Here is a 19,348-nt window from a genome sequence, read left to right as displayed (position 1 = left end):
ATAACACCGGTTCCCTGATTTTTAACCCTTATTCTGGTCTTGATCACTCATTACAAAATCCATTCATTTTATCTCTTGTTGATGCAAATTCCTTGATTATAATTCTCTATCACCTCAATAAACTATCTGTCCTGATAATTGCAAAGTTAGCAAAGTAAAGTATAGAAAACTTAAAAGTATAGAAAACTTAAGAAAAGCTAAAAAGGCATAGAGACCTGGGGAAGTTCCTCAGTTCTGTATATTGCTTAGCAGCAGTGCAACAAATGAGCAACTACAGACAGTAATTGTCTTAAACTAGGTCAATACAACAGCTCAAACACTTTGTAAACACTTTATTTGGCTCTTTCTGGAGATTAACACCGTTCTAATTAAATGCTGTAGCACAGAAGAGCTTAAGAACAACAAAAGTGGTCAACAATAGTTATTTATCTAACATCCTTTATCCAAGAATCTTAAAAATTAACCTAATTCTAATCAAACTCAGTAACTGGGAAAGGTAAGTACTAATGCAAACTGTAAAGGCCAAGAAGAGAAATTAGAAATGTGTTTCTGAATATCTCTGTGAGCTAGATTCTGCAATCATCTAGTTCTGAGTATATAAATGAAGTATTATTTGCCTTCAACAAACCTAAATTAGGCATAATAACACAGTATTAAAAGCATAATACTTCTTACTATATTTCATTTGTGTTTGTATTTATATTTTACTGATATTTGATTTACTGAAATTTGATTTTTAAAATACTGCAGTCAATTATCCAATCCAATTATTTAACACTGTGAAATTCAAATTTACAAAAGATTTCTTATTTTGAATATTTTATCTTAATATTATAAGTCTACAGTAGCACACACCAATCATTTTACTTATCTTTCCATTTGAAGGCAATGGTTTATGATAAACTATATATACCATCTTCCTTATGACCTACAGTAGACTGTGAGATGGACACGGAGCGAAGGTACAGTCTGTAGCCATGAAATCATTTTGTGCATGAGTAATTTAACAAACTTATAAAAAGATAAGACACACCCTTAGCCTCATTACCACCATCGTCCAACTATGCTAACTTGTTCAAACTCTTAAATGAGATAATGATAACTGAAGGAAAAAGAACAAAAAGGTTGTACTTCACCATCTTAAGGTTTCACAGGGAGGATGATGCAGGTTTATAATTCAATTCCTACATCCTAAAAAGTGACTTTTCAAGTCATAAAAGTATAGTAATCTGGAATTTTTATAATATAAAGGCTTAATAACCAATTACTACAACTGATATTCATTGTGAGGAATACATAGCTATATGAAATATAGCTTACACTCACAATCGAATTCAGCGAGGTAACCTTTTAAACATTTTTACAGGAAGAAAAATGCTAGAGATTCTTATCAGTAGTTACTAACTAGGTAAATGCTGAAGATCTGCATTCTTAAGATTACTGAAGAGGAATTCAATTTTATCTATGCTCAAATGTCTGTTAGGCTTATTAAAGATAAGATGGATGTATGAACCACCAGTAGTGTATTAAACCCAATCACTTTCAAGACAGGTTAGATATAGAGGTATCGAGATTTCGCGAATTTGGTTCATTGACAGTAAAAATGGAATTTAAAAAGAAAGACTGCATACAGTCTGCTGGCATTTTATACTAACCATTAGCAGAGGTAGTAATATAAAGTGTTGGAATTTAAAATACAAGGTCAGCATTAACTGTAAACAATTTGAAAGTATAAGTAACTCTTCAAAATAAGTAGTAAATAAAGAATCTGTCAGTATACTGATAAAGAATTAAAATTCATGTAAAATCAGAATTAAAAAAGCAAAAAAAATAGAAATATTTAGTGAATTTACTCAAATGAAGAAAGTTTACATGATACAGAAATGAAAAATATTAGAAATCTATATACAATAAAAAGTGAATATAAATTAGCCAACTCCATGAACATTTCCAGTTAAACATTAATACAAATACATATTCACCTTTTTCTTTACAGAGATAACACATACGTACATGACATGAACATTCTGGCCAAAAAAAAAAAAAAAAAAATCAGAGCTTCTAAAAACATTCTCAAGTTTCAAAACTAGTATGGAAAATGTTTCAACAACAGCATTCTACATGAATGTAAACCCCTGATTTAATTAATTTCATGATTTTTATCATGCCAGAACTATGGTTGTTTTTAATTTTTTTTTTTTTTTTGTACTGGGTATTGAACTCAGGAGTACTTTGTCATTGAGTTATATCTCCAGCCCTTTTTAATTACATATTTTGAGACAAGGTCTTCCAAAGTTGCTGAGGCTGGCTTTAAACTTGTGATCCTCTTGCCTCAGCTTTCCAAGTGGCTGAGATTACAGGCATGTACCCACCATGCCTGGTGGGTTTTTTTATTTTTAAAAAACAGATATTGGTATCATAACACATTGGCTTATTAATAATTAAGGCATTTATATACACAGTATCTCAGTGTGGACAAAACATTTTTAATATTGATTATTTACTATGATGTTTTAAACTTTGAAATTTATTCAACATAAGAAAATAGCTGCACACATTCAAGTGTTTTTTTATAAAACACAATAAAAAACTAATAATGATTGGTCTTTGTGGTTCCTAGTAATAAGTCCTGCCTTATTTTTTCACATAGTATAAATTATATTCTTATGCAGGACTGCATTAAGACCAGTAGTTCTTAAACAATGTTACCAGATAACCACATAAATCCCAAATGCAGCAAAGGCGAACAATCTTTGTAGTGCACTTTCACCTCATTGAAGTTGAAGCTGCTCCGTTTGGATATTTTTCCACTTCAATGTGAAGTAGATTGTTAGGTTTTCATTAGTGGTTTCATTACGTGGCTTTTTAAAAGAAAAAATGGTTTCAGTTTCTTCCACAGTTCATAGTTCTCAGAAGAGACTTATTTTTGGAAATCATATAATCCAGGATGTTTTGAATAACCAAATGCTCTTTAGTAGACGAAATATCTCAATGCAACTGTAATAAATAAGCATCTACATCCTTAGAGGATAAAACAAAAACATTTCATTAGCCAGCATGGTAAATACAAATATATAAAACCCATTTTCTCTTCACTTTTGTTGATTGATTTGCCTTAGTTTCTCTTTGTGGCCTGTAGAAGTTACAAGTCAAGTCTTATTTGATATTTTTAAATGCACTTGTTTAGCACAGGGCCTGGCACACAGCACACATTCAAGAAATGCCAGTTAAGTGCTGAGTGAATGTTTTGGTTCCTATGCTCAGACCACTCTGCTTTTGTGGTTAAAACTGATAGGAATTTGACCAGCGCTATGTAAACTCAAGGGCTAGAGCTTGATGATAGCCCTCTGTTTTCTACCTCCAAAAACTTACAAATTAATTGAAGGTTTAATTTGGTTTATTATTGGCCTTTTAATATACTAGCCATATTTCACTCAACAGTCTTCAATAATAAGCATAATACCTTGAGACTATGTTCACTATAAAACTTTTCCTATTGTAAAAAATTAAAATTTAAAGCAAATTTTTAAAGAAAGGATCATTTTTTTCAGTTGTACTGTCTAAAATGCAAGGCTTTCTAACAGAAGTGGATATGTATATTCTTTATGAAACAACAAAACTAAATTGATTTGTTTGTATTATCATTAAGAATTCTATAAAGTAAAATCACACAATGTGATAACACATTTGCTTAATGTCATTTTTTTTTCTGTTTCTGAATGTATCCAAGAAGAATCCATGATATAAATTCTCTTATTTAGACTGTTTTCTTAAACCAATGAATACATTTATAATTTTGGTTAATGCTCACTTATGATAGTAGTATGCCCCCAAACAATGTTTCTTTACAATAATTTCTTCTGTAATATAATTACCAATGATTTATGGAATTTAAATACTGAAATACAAACTGGCAACATACCTTTTCCTTTAAGAGACAAATCAATAAAGATCAATGTCAAATTCATTCTGTGATTTAAACCATTCACTTTTTTCAAAAAGGATGATATAAAAGCAAAGTAAAAATGAACAGTCCAAAACCATTTAATTGTACTCTTCATCTTTTATTTCCTGAGTGTCATTGTCTTTGGTTTGATGTTGTCTTTATCTGAATTTTTAACTTTTTTCAAATATTGCTGTCTGATTGGAACTAGATTATTAAATGCTGTCTGGCACAACATTTCTATGGTTATTTATGAAACATATTCAATGGCTAATTCCTGTTCTTACTGCCTAGGTCACTCATACATCCAGAGGACTTTAAGCATTTGCATATATGAGATTGATTTCAGAACTTCTTAGAATAGTACCAAATTATTTTACCTGAAGATCTGAATAGTTTGTTTATAAATGTACAACAGTATTATTTTTAATGTCTAACATTAAACTTAAATATAGATTACCTTAGCTATATTACCAGTATATCCTGGAACCAAAGTAAGATGGTTTTCTTGTTCCCACAAGCCACTTAATTGTTGTTTTAAAATCTGAATATTTCTAGGAGGGAAAAAGAGAAACAAATAGTGGGATATGAACTTTGACAGTAAACACAATCCAATGAAAAAAATTTTTAATGTTCAATTTTTACAAGGAGAAAACTACATTATTTAAAGTCAAGTAACTATTTAAAATAGGACATGTCAATCACAGAAATTCAAGGTTATTTAGCAGTCCAAGTAGATAAGAAAACAACTAAGAATTTACAGCATTTGGACAATCTGTTCTTGGGTATGAAATGGGAAATTTTGAGAGCTTATAGTGAAAATTATGGGTGTTAAGGAAATTTTTGCAGCTTCATGACAATCTGGCTCATTTAGTCAATACCAACACATTTTTACAGTAAGGCAATACTCAAATTATGATTATAATATAGTTTTTACAATTGTAATCAACATCAGACTCCCAGGTTAATGTCTAGATAACCAAAGAACCCTGCAGAATTCCTCCATTCCTTATTCCCCTCCCCTACTCACAGAATGGATATGGGGGTTAAGCCACTGTTGTGCTTTTTCTTTCTAAAATGAAGGGTAGGTTCTGCTAGGAGGGATATAGGGGATTACTGGGCTCTGGAATTTAATTTCCATGTGTGATTTTCACAAATGAACAGTGTTAATATTTCTTTGAAAATGAAGAGAATAAATATTATACACTGATGATCATGGGATAAAATTACCACCTTGTTTAAAGTTGCTTTCCTGAAGAAAACTTAGCAAAAAATTATCTTTTTGTTATTTGTAGTGTTGGGGATTGAACCCAGGATGAATTTATCTTCAAAGTCATACTCACCCATCACTTATAATTTCTGTTTTGGATGATAGTTCTGACCACCACCTTTTTATTACAGCTTGAAGCCAGTTTAAACCAACTATCACATATCTGAAATGACATTATATTACAAAATTCGAGTGTTTTCATCCAAGAAGCCTTTATAAAGATTATACTGTCCCCCCAAACACACATACACACTGACCTTGCCCCTTTTAAAAATTTTCAGTACTTTTATGTCATATTTCATAAAACTATATTTTATGTAACTTGTTTATAGAAGCTTCTATAATTGTTCTTCAGTCATTTCACATTCTTTTCCTAATTTACTATATGCTCCTTGAAAACAGAAACCATGGATAGTCCATGGAGCCAAATCCACTACTATGTACTCACAACACACAAAATCAAGGATGTTGAAAGAGAAAACTGAATTAAAATTTAGATTAGCACTTACTCTTCAAATTTGCTTTTAAGTAATGACTTTACAAGAGGCAATAAGTCTACACAGCAGCCAAGTGAGATATATTGTTTTTCTTCCTGTAAACTAAAAGAAATCCTTAAGTTATGAAATTATAAATAGGCCACAAGTTGCCCTTCTTTAAGCTTACATTACTTTTTTTTTCCTAAAAAATACTAATTTTACCTATTAGTGAGTACAGGCAGGCAATCTACCACAACTCCAAGATCTTCTATCCTGGGGGTACAAAAAGGATAGCATTGCTTAGAGAGCCAAATTCCTTATTTACTTTCATATTATAATCATCATACTGGCTTTTAGAAATTCATTAACAAATAATCCCAGTGTCTATGATGAGTCAGATATTGAAATACAGCAGAAAACAAAGAGATAGGACTTGCATTCCACTTCTGTGTGTGTGTAGGAGGTAGGGGTGGGCTTGCAGAGATAATAAACAAACAAGTAGAATATACAAAGTTAGGTTGATGATAATAAATGCTATGGAGAAAAATAAAACAAGGAAGGAGACAGGGAATTAAGAAATAACTATTTTTAAATAAGATAATTGAGGAAGTCCTCAAAAAGGTAACATTTGAGAGACCTGAATAAAATGAAGGTAATATACAGAAGGTTTTCTGTATTCTGATTACTCTTAGACTGGTGATGAATGTAATTTAAACCATACTGTCTCTATGGAAACTAAACATAGAAGTTTTTAGCTGATAAAAGCATAAAAAAACAAGAGGCATTTCTAATATCACATTGAAAATTACTTGTACTGAACTAAGAGCATAAAGGGCACACTTACCTCACCAAATAAGCTACAAGTTCACTTATACTTCTCTTTCTCCAGAAAGTTAAAGCTACATTCAGTCTCAAATTCCTGCTAAACAAAACTTGGGCCATTGTTTCATGATCCTGAGAAACCTGAAAGGCAATAATCTAGTTTGTTAAAAAGCACACTGAAACATGATATTAAACTATTTTTTTCAATGGAAACAGTCGACTTACTGACATAGTTTTAAATTATGCAAAGGTGACTCCTTATACTGGGCTCAAAAAGGAATACTGCAGTTGAACATAGTAAACAAATGATGTGAACAAATATAAAATCTTTTTTTTTCTTGCTACCATTTTTCTTTTAAAACCCAATAATTTATATGACAAATTACTTTTAGCAATTTATAAGTGTGAATAAAAGGAAAAGGTAAACATAGGCTAGACATTAACAACTGAATGGTATAAGAAAGAAACGAAAAAAATTTAGTTCTGTGACAAGCAATATAATATCATTTAAATGTGTCTACTTCTATATAATAAGGCAATACAATTATATTGTGAGAAGTTTAAAACAGAGCTAAATAAGATCAAAACTGGATACTCTCTACTGGCCTACAAAAACATTCAGTTTCATTCCCCAGAAATAATCACAGCTAATAGACTGGCATGTATCTTTCCAAACCATATTCTGACAAATAGGTACATATGATTATACTCTGAAAAAATAAAATAAAAAAAATCTACATTTTTTAAAGCCTTGCTTTTTCACTTATAATATATGAACAATTTCAACATCAAAACATAGATTGACCTCATTTTTAATAGCAAATTCTCCAGTCTTTATATATCATGGTTTGTTTAGATTGATTTTGGTTTTTACTAAGTATCAGTGAACATCCTGATGTATGTAAATATGTGCACTTTTATTATGATTAATTTTATAATTAGAACAGCTAGCAGGTTTGCCTGAATAAAACATCTACTAGGCAATTCTGAGAGCTCAGCAAACTGTGCCTAGATAATGGGCTTTGGTGATCCACTTTTTAGGCAAGATTTGTCTTTTTCCTTTAGTTTACACCTCTATTGGCCAACCTGTCATTCTGGATATTTACAGCAGCTTGTCAAGCATTTCACTAAATCTTATATATTGCTAGATTAGAGAAATGGAAGAAATCATTGATTCAAATTTGGTTAATCTAGAAAATTATCTGAGGGAATTACTATCACTCAAATAAGCCTGTATTCAATGGGTGGTAAATTATTATGATAGAAGAATAAGCCAAACAAATAGCCAATAATATCACAGGAATAAAACTAAACATGATTTAGAAAAATTTCTTACCTCGGAAAAAAACCCACTGTATTTAGATGATGGGCTTTCTGTCTGTGAAGTACCAGAGTCACTGGAGTTAACCAAATATGTTCGACTATCATGGTGTAATTTTTCAGGTAGGTGGCCTGCACAAGCCAGTTCATTTTCTTTATTTGCCATGTCACAGCCCCCACTTATAGGGGACTGTTTTTTTCTGTAACAAGGATTTGGAAAAGGATGCTGAACTTTCTTTCTGCGATAGATCACCTTTCGTAGTTTATCTGGGCTTTTCACAGCTTGTCCAACTGTTCTGTAATAAGAATTTGTTTTCTTAAGTGAAAAAAAATATAAAAACTTTTTAAGTTTTTAAACAGAGAGATTTAATAGGCCATGTTGTGTGACTGTATTCTAATAAAATTAGAAGTAATTAGAATTAAAAAAGTGTTAACTATTGGTTATAGAGGAAAATAAAAAAGAAGTTACAAATTACCTGGAAAACAATGAAAATAAAGACATAACTAGATACTTTTAAAATGAAATAGTAAAAGGCCATTTGGGAAAAAGAAAATTACAACTTTTTTGAGATATCTACTCTTTCTCTGACAAAGTGATAAACTGCCAGTTTGAATATTTTTAACATAATTTTGATAAAGGAGAAGTATATTTAATTTGAGTATGACTGAACACAACAGAGCAAACCTTACATCCTCAAATGTTTGGGTATCAGGATGCCTTGCACTCTTAAAAATTTTCAGGGCTTAAAAGAATTTTTTATGTGGGTAATATGTACTAATATTTATGGTATTAGAAAGTAAAACTGGGAAAATTTAATTCATTTTAAAAATAATAGACTTATTACATATTGTTATGGTATGACTCTTAAAAGTCCCTCAGAGGCCCAGATACTAAAGGTTTGGTCAATAGGCTGTGGTGCTATTAGAAAGACGTAGAATCTTTACAAGGTGGAGGAGCCTGGTAGAAGAAAGGTCATTTGGAGAATGCCCTTGAAAGTGATATTGGGATCCTGGGTCCTTTCTCGCTTTTTCCCTTCCTAACTGCAACAAGACAAACAGTTACTTTTGCCACATGCTTCCCACCATGATGTACTGCTTTGCCACAAACCCAAAGGCAACAGGGCCAAATGACCATAACCTCTGAAATGGGAAGCCAAAACAAATCTCTCCACCTTATACCTTTTTTATTTCAGGTGTTTTTGCTGACCAACATTCATACTAACAGAATATTTTACCAACCCTTCTCCCTAAGCAAACCAAAACAACTATTTTATAAATCAAAAAACAAGTGACAACAATGTTTTACGTTTTTGCAAATCTTTAATATTTGGTTTAAGAGGAGACAGCTGTATTCTCATTTCTGCTTCTGCATTTAGTCTCTTATGATATCAAATGTCATGTCACCTCTAGAAAACTACCATACCATTTTCAGGAGAGTGAATATAAAGAAAAATTTGTTTTAGTATTGTTATAAAAATAGTTTTGACCTCACAAAGTCTCTGAAATGGCTTCAAGATCCCTAGGTTCTTGGATCACACTTTAAAAACCAGTGCTTTTGTAGAAAGGTCATTTTAGAGTTAGGCAGATCTAAAAATGTATGCCATGTTTACCACTTTTTGACCGATCCTGAACAAATCAGTTTTCTTATCTGACCTTAAGTTTTCTCACCATTATGGGTAATGATACTTATTGAGTAGAATGTTTGAAGGGAAAGGAGATAATATTGATATCTGTATTAGTGTAGCCTGGAACAAAGGAAGTGTTTAATAATAACTATTATAACAGAATATTTATTTTCCCCATATTTTCATTGTTACCCAGCTTTTGATATTTGCTGTTGCACACAAACTTTAAAAAAGTTCTTACCTATTTATATAAGCAGCCAACTGTTTTGGAGATTTCTTAACCTGAAAAAAAGAAAGTAAACAGTTGTGGCACATTAAATTCTTTAATAGGTTTATATGTCAACTTTATGACTGATGTCAACAAAATTAAAATTCAATAGATATATTTTTGAAGTTAAAAGCTTCTTCTGTCCTAACAATCATTAGGCACAAGCTGGATGCAGTGGTGCACATCAGTAATCCCAGTGACTTGGGAGACTGAGGCAGAAGGATCATAAGTTCAAAGCCAGCCTTGGCAACTTATTAGCAAGGCCATAAGCAATTTAGCGAGACCCTGTCTGAAAATATAAAAAGGGTAGGGGATGTGGCTCAGTAGTAAAGTGCTTCTGGGTTCAATCCTTAGCACCAAAAAAAAAAAAAAAAAAAAATTAGGTACAACATTGTAGTTAGGTATCCCTGACAAAGCAACACATCCATTTCCCTATTTTTCACACCACTAGTCACATATTATGCTTATAAGGGGCTTAATATGTGAGTTGAGGTTTAGTATGATTTAAAAGAAATTATATCAATACTAACAAACTTTGTAATGGTGAACAAAAGGAATCTCTGAGCTTCCTCTTTTTTTTAGAAAATATATTTTAGTTGTCGATGGACCTTTATTTTATTTATTTGTTTATATACAGTGCTAAGAATCAAACCCAGTGCCTCACCTATGCTAGGCAAGACTCTACCACTGAGCTACAACCATAGCCCTTTTATTTGTTCTTTATAGTTATACACAAGAGTAGAATGTATAATGAATTTTGACATATTATACATACATGGAGCATAACTTCCCATTCTTATGGTTGTACATGATGTGGAGTTATACTGGTCATGTACTCATATATGAATATAGGAGAGTTATGTCCAATTCTGAGCTTCCTCTTATACCAAAATATTAGAATTATAGCATATCAAAACAGTATACTTAACAAAAAGTTTTTAGAGCTTTAGGAATGTAATGGCTATACTTCAATAATTCTACTTAATTCTAGGATATTAAGCAAAATTATTACCCTCCCATTAGTTAAACAATTTAACCAGAACAATCTATAGACCTCACTATTTAAACTGACCTGCCCATTTCTTAGAAACCATGGACTTACCTCCTTCATGTTCTTATTGGTGAAATTAGAGATCTTTTTTCTAGGAAGACCAATGGAATGATCCTCAATATTATTAGAAAAGTTCCGTTTTTTAACATTGTGGGTTTCAGATGCCATAATCTCTTAAATACCTAAGGAAAATAATAGAAAATACAAAAAAGTAAAGAATATGATCATTTCTTGTTAACACATAAACATCAACAGCTTCACACTGTGTAAAAGAGGCATATGAGTTAAACAGAAGACTATCTTATACATTTTAAAACTTTAAACAAAAAGGAAACACAAGACAGGGTATTCCAGGAAATTTTTTCTGTTCTCATTTTTTTTCCCAGTTGCAATAATATTATATACTTTTGCCAAAGCAATAGTCAATCTCCCCATTTCCTATATCACTAGCCATTTTGAAGAAATCAGAATTTAGGTCCGTACATTTAAATGGTATTTATAATATCCAAAGGTATAGAAACCTAAAATTTTGGAGCCCCATGATTGTAAAATAAAAAGAGAAAACCGTTTGCAACCAGAGGAACCAAAATCAGATTACATACATAAAGTTGACCCCCCAAACAAGTAGACAATTTGACTTGCCCAATGCCTAATCTTTAATTTTTTTTTCTTGTATTCTTATAGCCTGTTCTCCAAAACTGTCCTTTTCTTTGGGGGGGGGGGAATCAAGCCTCTATTATTTCCTGAATATCCCAAAGTGGGGGAAACAGATGTTATCACTACATTTATAAAAAGAGAAAATCAGTGATTTCCCTACTTGTACATTGGTTTCACACAGGAAATTTATTTTAGGTCATATCCTGAACATAAACTCTTCCCTAATTCTTTCTTTATATATTAAAAAGCATTCACTATATGCCAGGTCCTGGAGTTAATAGGATTATACTCAGAAATCCTGTTCTAAAGAATCATTTAGGAAGTTTTTTTGAAAACACACCTTATTGAGCCCTAATTTTAAAGACTCTACTCAGCAGATCTCTGGAGCAGAGCCTAAAGCTATAATTTTTAAAAAGCTCCATGGGTATTTCTGATGCACATTCCATATTTTCAAAAAATATGCACACACATCAAATTTTGCGAATAATTTTAGGTTATTGTAAGATATCCTGCAGCTAAAATAATGAACAGCCTTCCCACCTGTATCTCTAGGTTAAGAAACCTTAAGGGTAGTTTTTTAAAAAAATAAATAAATAATTCCAATAATACCATAAGCATTCTGACAGAAAGGACCTAGACAATCAGCAAAGCTGAAATGAGAGGACAAACAACATAAAGAGAAAATAGCATGCATAGAACTGAGAGGTATAAAGGAACATGGTTTATTTGGCAATCACTTAAATAGATACATGTGGCTGGGGCTTAGGCTGGAGGCCCATTGGAGCAGAGCGAGATATGAGGCTAGAGAAATAGGCAGCAGATAGACATAAAGAGTTTCTTGCACAATGCTAGCCTTTTTTTTTTAATAAAAAAGGGTACTTTTGGGGCTGGGGTGGTGGCTCAGTGGTAGCGCGCTCGCCAAGCATACACGAGGCACTGGGTTCGATCCTCAGCACCAAATAAATGTAAAATAAAGATATTGTGTCCACCTAAAACTAAAAAATAAATATTAAGAAAAGGTACTTTTAAGTTAAGTATAATGGATTGAATACATATGATTACTTCTATCCTTTCCTAAAAGGCCATTAAAATAACAGTAGAGTTTTTTTTTTGTTTGTTTGTTTGTTTTTTTTTTAAAAGAGAGGGAGAGAGAGAGAGAGAGAGAGAGAGAGAGAGAGAGAGAATTTTAATATTTATTTTTTAGTTTTTGGTGGACACAACATCTTTGTTTGTATGTGGTGCTGAGGATCGAACCCGGGTCGCATGCATGCCAGGCCAGCGCGCTACCGCTTGAGCCACATCCCCAGCCCCATAGTAGAGGTTTTTTAAAGGCATAAAACCTATGAGGACAAAGAAAACATGAGATGAAAGCAACATTTACAAACTACAAAGCCAAAGTGGTCCTTGACTTGGCAGATCTGAGAAACCCAAATTCTAAATCTGTAAGAAAGGTGAAAAGCAGAATTCCTTAAAGCAGAATTGACAATAGAAGCAGACAGATTGAATATCTATTTAAGACACATTTGAGAAATCCAAATCTTGAATCAGCAATGAGGAAAGGTGAAAAGCAGAACCTCTCAAAGGGTTAGGAATTGGCAATATCTACTCAAGAAGTGAAGAAAAAGGTAACCCTAAAAAAAGTAGATGGATTGAATATTTAATGCATAGTTAGTTTCCTTCTCCATTCTAGAAAAAGACTAGAGTTTTATTCTACAGAAAATGTAAAACAGAGTCCTTGGGATGGGAAACACCAAGCATAAATATGGTTAAGAGGAACATATTCTGAATCAGAGGAATCAAGTAAAAGTTTACATGCTAAATGATCAATCATTTCACCTTCTTTCTATCACTGAAAAAAAAAGAGGGCAGAAGATGCTTTGGGAACTCTGACCAGCCCTACAGGAATGAACACACACACACATACACACACTAAAAAAATTGTCATTATGGTGATCAGAGCTCCCAAAGAACTGCTCTACATCTTGATTATGGTGGTTGTTACCTGTGAAAATTAATAGAACCATACACTAAAGGAAGTAATTTTTTCTTTTCTTCTCTCTCTCTCCTTTTCTTTCTTTCTTCTTCTTCCTTTTTTTTTTTGTTTTGGTGGCTCTGGAGATTGAAACCAAGGATGCTCTACCTCTGAGCCTTAGACCCTACAGCTCAGTGTAATTTTATTTTGAGACAGGGCCTCATGAAGTTGCCTCTGCTGGTTTCATACAAGTGATCCTCCTGCCTTAGACTCCTGAGTTGCTGGAATTTCAGGTCTGTGCCACTTCCTGTAGGGGTGAATTCAAGGATGAATTTTTATTTTGCATAAATTATACTTCAATAAACCTGACTTTAGAAACCCCTTCAAGAGAGAATATGAAAATATATCCATGAGATGGAAATGAGAAAAAACAAACCAACAAAATGATTGTTGGGAAATTAAAAACAATAATATAGTAGAAAAACTCAACAGAAGATGGAAGAGAAAGCCAAGGATCTCTCCTAGAACACAGGGCAAAAAGATTAAAAACAAACAAAATCAGAAGTTGGGTTTTAGGGATCCAATAAAGGAATATGATAAAGAGTAGAGAAAAAACAATGAGAAATTTTAAAAGAAAACTGCACAAGTTTGAGTGACATGAATTTCCCAATAAAAAAGGCACACTTTGAGTCATATAATGGAAGAAAAGGCACATCACTGTCAAATTTCAGAGCACCAGAAAAAGGTACAGAAGGTGAAAATCTATAACAAAATGAAAAATATGCCCTCAAATTCAAACCTGTTCATACATAAGTGATAAAGATAAGGAACATTGACTAAAATTCTCAGGCAACTTAAAATTTTACATATAGCCAAATTATCAATCAAATCTGAGGGATGAAAGAACATATCTGCAGATATTCAAAGCTGGAGAAAAAAAATTCTTCCCAGTAAGCAATAAAGGGTGGGGGACAACAACAAGAAATGGAGGTATAACAGGAGAGATGGAATCGACTTCCCAGGACAATCATAAAGGAAGATCTCAAGACAAAAAGGTTGTTCACCAGGAGTAGAGGACAACCAGTCTATATCAGAGCAGGTTAGGATTAGGAGAGTAGTCGCCACAAAACAACCATCATTAGAGATGGAGACAACTGGGAAAAGTCAAAAGAAAGCAGTACATATTTTTCAAGTGCTAAAAGAAAAAAAATGCAATCCAGAATTCTGTAGGCAGAGAAAATATTCTTCAGGAATGAAGGAGAAACCAAAGCACTCTAAGATGAAAGAAAATTAAGATGACTTCTCACCAGCAGACCGACCTTAAAAGAATGGTTAAAAGAAGTTCTATTTAGTTGAATAAAAACAAAAAGGAAATGATAAAATAATAAATATTAGAACATCAAGGAGGTAGAAAGAAAATGGTAACTGAAAAAATACAGGTAAATGCAACAGACTTCGGTTCTCAAGTTTTCTAAATTACTTTTGATGGCTGAAACAAAATTTATATGATGTGGTTCACAACATAAGCAGATAAAGTATTTAAGACAATATGGTGGAAGGAAAAAGGGACACTTTGCTCAAACTAGTAAAAGGACAAACACCAGTAAATTATGTTAAGATATGCATACATAAGGTACTACCTTATGAATTAATTGTATGATGTCTATAAGAAATTCACTTCAAATATGATTTAAACAGAAAGTAAAAGGGAAGAAAAAAATGTATAGTGTAAATGTGAACTTCCAAAAGCAGAAGTGGCTATATTAATATCACATAAATATGTTAGAGAAAAGAAAATTACCAGAGACATAGAAAAAACTTATCGAATGACAAAAGGGCTTATCCATCAAGCAAGCATAGCAATGTTACATGTGCACCAAATAACGCAGGTGAAATATACATGAAACAAAAACAGGGCTGAAAGGAGAAAGAGACAAATTCACAATACTTGAGGACTTCAATGTCCCCTCTCACCAACTAATAGAACAACTGAAGAGAAATTCTCATCACATAAACCAACAGGATCACATCAACATTTATAGAATATTCCACCCAATACATACACATTATTTTCAAATGTGATAGGACAAATAAAATAGACTATATCCTGAGCTTTAAAACAAACCATAATAAATTTATTTCTGTGGAACATAGCTAAAATAGTTCTGAGGGAAATTATAGGACTAAAATGGATATAAGAGGAAATATCTGAAATCAATAATCTAGGCTCTTACCTAAAGAACCTTGATAAAAGAAGGGCAAAAGAACCATAGGCAAGCAGAAGGAAGGACACAGTAGGGAACAGAAATCAATAAAAGTGAAGAAAAATAATCAATGAAACATAGTTGGTTCATTGAAAAAAAAAAAAAAGAAAACAAAAAAAACTAGCAAACCTCCAGGGAGACTGACAAAGAAAAGTAAGAGATATGAATTCCCAGTGTCAGGAATGGACAAAAGATGTTACTACAGGCTCTACAAATATTGAAAGGCAGTAAGAAAACACTAACTAGTCTACAAACATAAATTTGCTAAGTTAAAGGAAGAGGGTTAATTTCTATTTAAAAAACAACAACTAACTGGATATGGTGGTGTACAACTGTAATCCCAATGACTTGGAAGTCTGAGGCAGAAGGATCATCTGAGGCAGAAGGCAAGCTTCAGTAACTTGGTGACACCCTCAGCAACTCAGCAAGACCCTCAGCAACTCAGCAAGACCCTGTCACAAATCAAAAAATACAAAAGACTGGGGATGTTGCTTAGTAGTAAAACACTCCTGGGTTCAATTCCAAGTATCAAGAAAATAAAGTTTAGAAATAAAATAACTACTACCACTCATATAATTTGAATAGCCCTGTAACCATTAAGGAAACAAACAAAACACACAGATACAGGCAAAAATATGTATGTGTGTATTTTTTTTTTTTTTTGGCGGGGACAGAGTGTGCTAGGGATCAAGCCCAGGGGCTAGGCATCACTCTAACATTGAGCTGTATCCTTAGCCCCTAAACTCATAAATTTAAAAACTATCAACAGAAATCTCCAAGCCCAGATGATTCGGGGGGAGAATTATTCCAAACGCTTAAAGAATAAAAAATGGTTTTATATAATTTTTCAAGAAAATAGAAGAGCTGGGAAGATGTCCCAGCTTATTTTATTAATTTAATATTATTATTCAGATACAAAAACAATACAAAAAGGGAAAACTTAAAATATTAGCAAATGGAAGTCAGCAATACAAAAAAAAAAAAAAAAAGGGCATTACATTGCATAACAAAGTAGGATTAATTCCAAGGATGCAACACTGGTTCTATATTCAAAAACCAGTCTGTTATTTATTATATTAACAAACTAAAGAAGAAAAATTAAATGATCATATCAACTTATACAGAAAAGGCATTTGACAAAATTCAGTTCCCATTCATCATAAATATTTTCAGAAAAATAGGAATAGAGAAGACCTTCCTAAACTTGATTAAAAAAAAAAATAGGTGTAAACCTAATAAAACTATATAACACTTGCAAAGCTGAAAAATACAAAATTCTGAAGAAATAAATCAGAGATCTAGTAGAGAAAAATTATGTTCATGAACTAAAAGACTCAAAATGGTAATCAATTTTCCCCAAACTGAAATATGGGTTTAATGCAACTTCCATAAAAATTCCAGCAGGGTTTCTTGTAGATATCAACAATATTATTCTAAAATTTAGTGGAAACATAGGGGACTAGAATATCCAAAACAATTTCAAAAGAGAAAAAAGAGGAAATAATCAGTCTACCCTATTTCAAGACTTACTATGCAGCTTCAGTACTCAAAAGACTGTGATATTGGTGTGAAATAGATACACAGCTCAATGGAACAGAAAACCCAGAAACACTCAAATAGGTATACTCAACTGATTTTTGAAAGCAGCACAAAAGAAAACTAATGGGAAAAAAAGGAGTCTTTTCAACAAGTGGAGAAAGGAAAACACGTCTACAAAAAAACTTGCACATGAATTTTCATAGTATCATTCATTATTTTTAATAACAAAGGAAACAACCAAATACCCATCAAACAATGAACAGATAAACAAAATATGATGTCCACACAATGGAATATTACTGAAGTACAGAAGCAGAATAACATAGATGAATGTTTAAAACATTATGCTAAGTGAAATAATTCAGTTACTGAAAGGCCATATCGCATGATTCATTTATATAAAAGGTTTAAAATAGACACATCTATAAACAGAAAATAAACAATTGCTTTTCTATGCATTTAAATGTTTAAACTATATGATAAGTGAATTATATCTTCGTGGTTTTTTTTTGGTACAAGGGATTGAACTCAGGGGCACTTAACCACTGAGTCACAACCCCAGCCCTTTTTTATATTTTATTTAGAGACAGGGCCTCACTAAGTTGCTGAGGCTGGCCTTGAACTCACAATCGTTCTGCCTCTACCTCCTGAGCTGCTGGGATTAAGATATTTTCACACTTGGCAAGTGAAAATATCTTAATAAAGCTGTCACAAAATATGGTGAAACTATCTTTCAGAAAAAAAAAGAAGAAAGTATTTGGGATCTTGGACTTTAAAAAAAAGGCAAACTGGTCTTTAAAAAAATTCAAAAGCATGATCCAAGAAAACATGATAAACTCAATTTCATAAAAAATTAAAAACTAAATGAGAAATTATATCCCATCTGATTCAAATGTATGATATGTCAAGATCATTGTACTGTCATGTGTAACTAATTAAAACAAATAAAAAAAGAAAAGTAAAAAAAAATTAAAAACTTGCGGGCTGGGGTTGTAGCTCAGTGGTAGAGGGCTTGCCTCGCAAGCATGAGGTACTGTGTTCAATCCTCAGCACCACATTAAAAAAATAAATAAATAAAAATAAAGATATTGTTTCCATCTACAACTAAAAAAAATGTTTTTAAATTAAAAACTTGCTTGGCAAATGAGAACTTGGTAGGAACATGAAAAGACAAGCTACAGACTGGCAGAAAATATTTGCAAACCACATATTCCATAAAGGACTAGTATCTTGAATATATGAAGAATTCTCAAAATCAACATTAAAACCTCCAAACATTCAATTAGTAAATGGGCAAAGAGCATGCTAATTCTAAATATACATTTTTTCCACCAAAAAGAGGGAAGAAAAAAAAAAGACACTTCACTAAATAGGATATAAACATGGCAGTTAAGCATATTCAATATCATTAACCATTAGATAAATGCAAAAAAAATGACATATTGCTACACAGCTATCAGAATAGCTAGAATAAAATAAAAATAGTGACAATACAAAATACTGACAAGGATACAAAGAAAACGGATTGCTAGTGGAAATGCAAAATGGCATAGCTAAACATTTTAGCTATTTCTTTAAAAAATTAAAGACGTAGCCAGGTAAGGTGGTGCTTGCCTATAATTCCAGCTACTCTAGAGGATGAAGCAGTAGGACTGCAGGTTCAAGGCCAACTTGGGCAATTTAGGAGACCCTGACTCAAGATAAAAAACAAAAAGGGAAGGGGTGTAATTCAGTGGTAGAGTGCCCATAGATTCAATCCCCTGTACTGATAACAAAACAAAACAAAAAAAACCCTGCCTAAAAATGTTAACTACCATATGATCCAGCAATCACACCCCTGAAAATCTATCTCAGAGAAATAAAAATTTACTTCACATAAAAATTCATCATGGCTGGGAATGGTGGCACATATGTATAATCCTGGCTACTCTGGAGGCTGAGGCAGAAGGATTGCAAGTTCAAAGCCAGCCTCAGGACTTTAGCAAAGTCCCTATCCAACTCATCAAGATGCAGTTTCTAATAAAAAATAAGAAGGGGGCTGGGGATGTGGCTCAAGCAGTAGCGTGCTCGCCTGGTATGCGGGCGGCCCGGGTTCGATCCTCAGCACCACATACCAACAAAGATGTTGTGTCTGCCAATAA

General features: G+C 32.5%; 1 protein-coding gene across 3 annotated transcripts in view; it reads right to left on the bottom strand.

The window, feature by feature from the left end:
* Window positions 1-317: 317 nt before the first annotated feature.
* Window positions 318-19,348, bottom strand: part of Katnbl1 (katanin regulatory subunit B1 like 1) — a 36,855-nt gene continuing 17,824 nt past the window's right edge. Inside the window, exons 1-10 of one of the 3 annotated variants that reach the window (XM_071608064.1) lie at window positions 15,982-16,029; window positions 10,827-10,957; window positions 9,698-9,738; window positions 7,848-8,127; window positions 6,534-6,652; window positions 5,912-5,962; window positions 5,723-5,812; window positions 5,287-5,376; window positions 4,404-4,497; window positions 318-3,021 (exon numbers count right to left, since the gene is read on the bottom strand). In XM_071608064.1, coding sequence (XP_071464165.1) covers window positions 2,989-3,021; window positions 4,404-4,497; window positions 5,287-5,376; window positions 5,723-5,812; window positions 5,912-5,962; window positions 6,534-6,652; window positions 7,848-8,127; window positions 9,698-9,738; window positions 10,827-10,943 — 915 coding nt within the window. In that variant the 5' untranslated portion in view covers window positions 10,944-10,957; window positions 15,982-16,029 and the 3' untranslated portion in view covers window positions 318-2,988. Of the gene's footprint in view, window positions 3,022-4,403; window positions 4,498-5,286; window positions 5,377-5,722; window positions 5,813-5,911; window positions 5,963-6,533; window positions 6,653-7,847; window positions 8,128-9,697; window positions 9,739-10,826; window positions 10,958-15,981; window positions 16,030-19,348 lie in introns of those variants that run through there. The other 2 variants (XM_027925994.2, XM_071608065.1) reach the window with 2 other exon arrangements.

Source organism: Marmota flaviventris, chromosome 2 (assembly GCF_047511675.1).
Source record: "Marmota flaviventris isolate mMarFla1 chromosome 2, mMarFla1.hap1, whole genome shotgun sequence".
NCBI classification, from domain to species: Eukaryota; Metazoa; Chordata; class Mammalia; order Rodentia; family Sciuridae; genus Marmota; species Marmota flaviventris.
This window is presented reverse-complemented; position numbering and strand designations above follow the sequence as displayed.